The 4,994-nt window shown below is 35.9% G+C and overlaps 1 protein-coding gene across 4 annotated transcripts in view; it reads left to right on the top strand.

The window, feature by feature from the left end:
* The first annotated feature begins 306 nt into the window (after nt 1-306).
* Nucleotides 307-4,994, top strand: part of kmt5c (lysine methyltransferase 5C) — a 15,734-nt gene continuing 11,046 nt past the window's right edge. For all 4 annotated transcript variants that reach the window (XM_016544301.1, XM_016544299.1, XM_016544300.1 and 1 more), the window contains exons 1-2: nt 307-599; nt 3,409-3,541. In XM_016544301.1, coding sequence (XP_016399787.1) covers nt 3,429-3,541 — 113 coding nt within the window. In that variant the 5' untranslated portion in view covers nt 307-599; nt 3,409-3,428. The remainder of the gene's footprint in view (nt 600-3,408; nt 3,542-4,994) is intronic.

Raw genomic sequence — 4,994 nt, 5'->3', positions numbered from 1 at the left:
GACAGAATTTCACTTTTGGGTAAACTATCCCTTTAATCCCATTAAATATGCATTTATGATTTTGCCCAATAAACAGCCTACTATCATATTGCATAACTCTAGGAGGTCAACAGGACACAGTTAAAGAGATGAGGCGGGGAATGGGCTTCTTTCTCTTTCACTGATTAGTAGAACCGCGTGGTATTTCCTACATCTGCACTCCCATAGGCCAATCTCAACGCCGTGTAACTTGGCCGGCCAATAGGATGAGAGGAATAACGCCGAGCTCCCTGCCACTCATCACACTAACCAATAGGAGCGCGACCATGGATGTCAAGGATTGGTTGAATTCACCTCCAGGACGAGACTTCTACGTTCGAAAACAAACGCAGTATAGAAAAATTAATGTTAGTATCGTACCCGAATCATCTCAACTCGACGGTCGGTTTTCTGGTTTACAATCAAATATCTGCAGCAGAAACGTAAAAATCATGGAATATGGGAATACCAGGAACAGATGGCAGCAGCGCTCGTAGCCAACAGGAAGAGCTAGCCTGCTAGCTTACAGACGAATTTCACTACGGACAAATCGAGCAGAAATTTAAAGGAAAGCCCGTCAGGTAAATGCACTCTTCTGTTTATTATACAACATAGATACGCTAGCGCCGCGTTTGCAAATCATTTTTTATTCAAAGTGAAGTATATCCTGTTTAAAGATTCAGTTTGGACCGCGATGATCCGCTTATGTTCAGTGAGCTAACTGGACCCCTTTGGTTTGAGGTGAAGTCCGTTAACTCGGCTCCTCTGACAGTGATAAATGGCCCCTTGAGGCTCTGACCATTAATAACCAGCAGTTATGAATTGGAAAAATCAATTATCCTTTGACCTCTAGTCATGTATGTTGTTTAATAATTACTAATTGGCACGATCAAATATGCCTGACGACAGATGAAGGTGTGTCTGTGAGACCATGCGGCATGTAATATTTACTGTAATCTTACTTTATTAACCCTTAGAGTGTCCTTGTATATAGTATTTTTTCTCCGCTGTGCCTGTGATCTCAGCGCGAGTCGACAGTCCAGAGGTCTTTCTGAGCTGCTGTTTACACGCATTCCCGGAGCTCTTATTTTCACGCTCGAACTTGATTACAACTCAAGTGCTGAAGTGTTTTCTGACTGAATAGCTGCTTTGTAGTGCGACTCTTGACTTGTCGGTGGAGAGAAGGATTATACGTTTATTAATCCGCGAGAGGAGGATGTTTGCTTGCAAGACAGCAGCAAAAATCGACAGGGTTATAATACACAATACCAAACAAGCATTATGCAATGCAATGTACAACAACGCCTCTAAATCGGGTAAAGCAGCTGCAATGACCACTAAATATATATATATTTTTTTTTTGCAAGGAAAACACAGCATTGCATTGAAGCACAATAACATAAAATGAAAGGGAAAGAGAAAGGGGAAAAAAAGACACCCCATTCAGGGGGAAAAAAAAGTTCCTTTTTTTTTGTTCTTATTATCATCAATGAGCTTAAGCGATTTTACAATAAGGGAAATCTCAGCAGGAAACGCATCAAATCTAGGCAAAGTCTTGAGAAATTTGTTTTTGTGAATAAAAAATGTACAGTGTAACACAAAAAATGAACAATAAGATCAATAGCATGGTCACTGCCATGAAAAGTAAAGAAATATGATTTAAACTTTAAGCAAAAAGTTTATATCAGGTTTTATAAAAGCAGATGGATAACAACTTAAATTCCCCTGAAGAGATTTAACCTGATTGCAATGGTACAATACACATAATACACACAAGTTAGAGAGATCAACAAAAGTAGCAGTTTGGGAGTTGTTTGGATGGACATTATGTAGACTCTCAAAAATGAACCTTTCTCTTTTTTTTATTACAAATACAATATTTTTCAGACAGTAACCATGCTCTCTTCCAGTGAATACTTTCAAAAATTATTCCAGAACATTTTATATCTAGAGGATGTGTAAACTGAGTAATGTAACAATTGCTTTATATGTTTAATGTTACATTTTTTTATCGAGAAGACAAAATCCATCCAAAGCGTTTGGGCATACACTAAATATCTTCCTGTCATAAATAGGCTAGATTGATTACACTTACTCAGCATTGGCTCAATGTTTCAGAGTGTCTTCTTGAGGAAATAGGTATGGTATCTTTTTGCTTGGTTACACATTTTTTATTGTTATTCTTCTGCTGTTTACACACTGTAAAAAGTAATTGTGGACAAAATCTGGTGCATTCAGATTTTTAGGTTCTCTCAACTATTGTCTTAATTGTTCTGAGTAACACTTCTTTGTCAACTTAAATGTATACATTCACTAAATGCAAAATGCTTCATTCATTCTATGTATATATATATATAGAGAGAGAGAGAGAGAGAGAGTGAGAAAGGCACAGAGATACACAGATATGAGCTCTTAATATCACAAAACAACAAATAACTAACAATAACAAAACTGCAACTAAATAACTGAAAATTGACAAAACTACAACAAAAGTTCAAAAAGAGACATAGAAACAATCCTATAACAGCATGATTAGTTCATGCTGCAATGCATGCTGGGAACTAGCAAACCCTTAACATTTCAGCAGTATTGTTCAATTTGAAATTCAGCTGGGACATTTGGGGGAATTCTGTTTGTCTAACTGGGGTTTTTATGTGGGTTCAACGTACCACTTACCTCTCTACACATTATTCCTGACAGCTGAATGAATAAGTGCTTTGTAAAGGTGAAACCTATTCAGTTGTTTCAGTATTAAAGCAGTGAGGTTATTACTTGAATGTGTACTGTTTGTGATTTAGTGGGTTATCTGTTCATGTGTTATTGGCCACAACTACTGTTATTATTACAGTTTAGTTATTCTCAATGAAAATGAGGGGAAATAATTTGGGATTCATATCTACAAATTAAGATTTACAGTGAAAAAACAAAAGGTTATGATGTAAAATAAATCATAGATATTCCAGATTCCGTTTCTGGGTCACTCACTACAAGTGCACATCAAATAATTAGATTTGTGACATTGATCAAGTGGCTTAGTATAGATGGTCAGATGTTCATGTTTCCATTGAAGCTCAAGATACTCTTTGGATCATCTCAAATCATGCTGGAGAACATTTGTGCAGCTTGGCCACTGCTGCCATTAGGGCAAAACTTCACTTTTCACTTATTATAATGAATTTGTAATTAACAAAATACACGTATTTTCACTAGTGGGCTCAGACATTTTGGACACCACTCTATATAGGTGTCTTTTGCTGTAAGATGAAGGTTATATTTTTAGAAATCTCTGAGGAAAAAAGAAACAATTGCTGTTGTTCTTCTCTATTATACTTGTGTAGAGTGAATTGCAGCTGTTTGAATGTGTTACTCACCAGCTTCATTTTGTTCCAGCATGTTGATGGTGGGCGACCATGGAGGGATCTTATAGAATGAGTGTGAGAGAGCTTTGTGAGACAGATGATCTGGCCACAAGTCTGGTGCTGGATCCCTTACTGGGGTTTAGCACCCATAAGATGAACATAAGGTACTTATTATACTTGTTTTTATTGAGCTACTGCTTTATGCATGATCAACTTTTTTTATGTACGGTATTTAAAGAAAAATGTTTGTTTTGTTATTCTGATAGTGCCAATGTAATATGTTTGTTTTTTGTATAGTAATGGGAAACATACACTGCTTCAAAAGTTTATGGTCAGTTTTTGAGATTCATATTTTTGAAAGAAATTTCTTATGTTCACCAAGGCTGCATTAATTTGATTTAAAAAACAAAACAAACAAAAAAATGGTAATATTACAGTGTTTCCCACAGACTTGCACTCTATCAGGGGCGAGGCCAGAAATGTTTAAGTGGGTGGACCTACATAAAACAGGGTGGGCAAAGTGTAGCATATGAAAACTGCATGTCAAATTGCCAACAGAAAATACAGCACGAAGGTACAAATACTTCTAATACCCAATACTTCTAAAGCATTGATTAATAAAAATAAATTGACAAGCGTATGGTATGCGCCTATAGGAAGAGGGAAAATGAAGAAACTGCCTGTAATTTACCATGAAAACTAGCGGTTAATATTTTTTTAAAACTAGATATATAAAGTTACAATGAAATAAGATGTTGTTGATTATTATTATTATCGTTTAATAAATTATATCCATTTGGAAAATTACCAACTTCTCATTGGGTGGGCCCATCCGTAGCTTCGCCACTGCACTCTATGTGTGGCGGTACTTCCCCAGGGGGAAAGATATATATATATATATATACACACACACACCGGTTCACATTTACAACTCTGCTCTGCGTGTTTGCTGTGTGAAAACAGTCGATTTTCACTTGGTTTGAATGGGCTAATTACAATTGCTAATTCATTCTCTGCCAGCAGGAGGCGGTTTTGGAGAGACAGAAATAGCGGTTTCCTCTGTAACAGCTGTAATCAAAGCAGCGCTGCACTCATGAACGCTACTTTTATTAGGCATTATAGGAAAGATGAAATGAAAATGACATCCAAGCTTTTCTGAAGACGGTCGGTTATCTTCAAAGATGCATTGAAATAAAAACACCTGCCCCGTGTTTTGATTTTGAAACGTGCAGAGCTCATGTTTATTCAACGTCAAAGACTTTAGGAAAATCTGTTTGTGGCAGGCAATTTTGATATTGTGGCGGGCCACCACAAAATAATCAGTGTATGGGAAACACTTATGAAAAATTATTACCATTCGTAATTTTTTAATGTATATAATTTTATAATATATTTAAAAATGTACTTTATTACTGTGATGGCAAAGCTGATATTTCATCAGCTATTACTGCAGTCTTCAGTGTCACATGATCATTCAGATATCATTCATATGCTGAGTTGGTGCTTAAGAAACATTTTATAATAATAATAATAATAATTATTATTATTACTGCTACTATTGTTATTATTATTTATGTTAAAAACAGTTTCCTTTTTTTTTTTTTTTTTTTTTTTGGA

This window comes from Sinocyclocheilus rhinocerous, unplaced genomic scaffold, assembly GCF_001515625.1.
Source record: "Sinocyclocheilus rhinocerous isolate Xijiao unplaced genomic scaffold, SAMN03320098_v1.1 scaffold220, whole genome shotgun sequence".
NCBI classification, from domain to species: domain Eukaryota; kingdom Metazoa; phylum Chordata; class Actinopteri; order Cypriniformes; family Cyprinidae; genus Sinocyclocheilus; species Sinocyclocheilus rhinocerous.
Note: the sequence above shows the minus strand (reverse complement) of the source record. Positions and strands in the feature narration are given on the sequence as shown.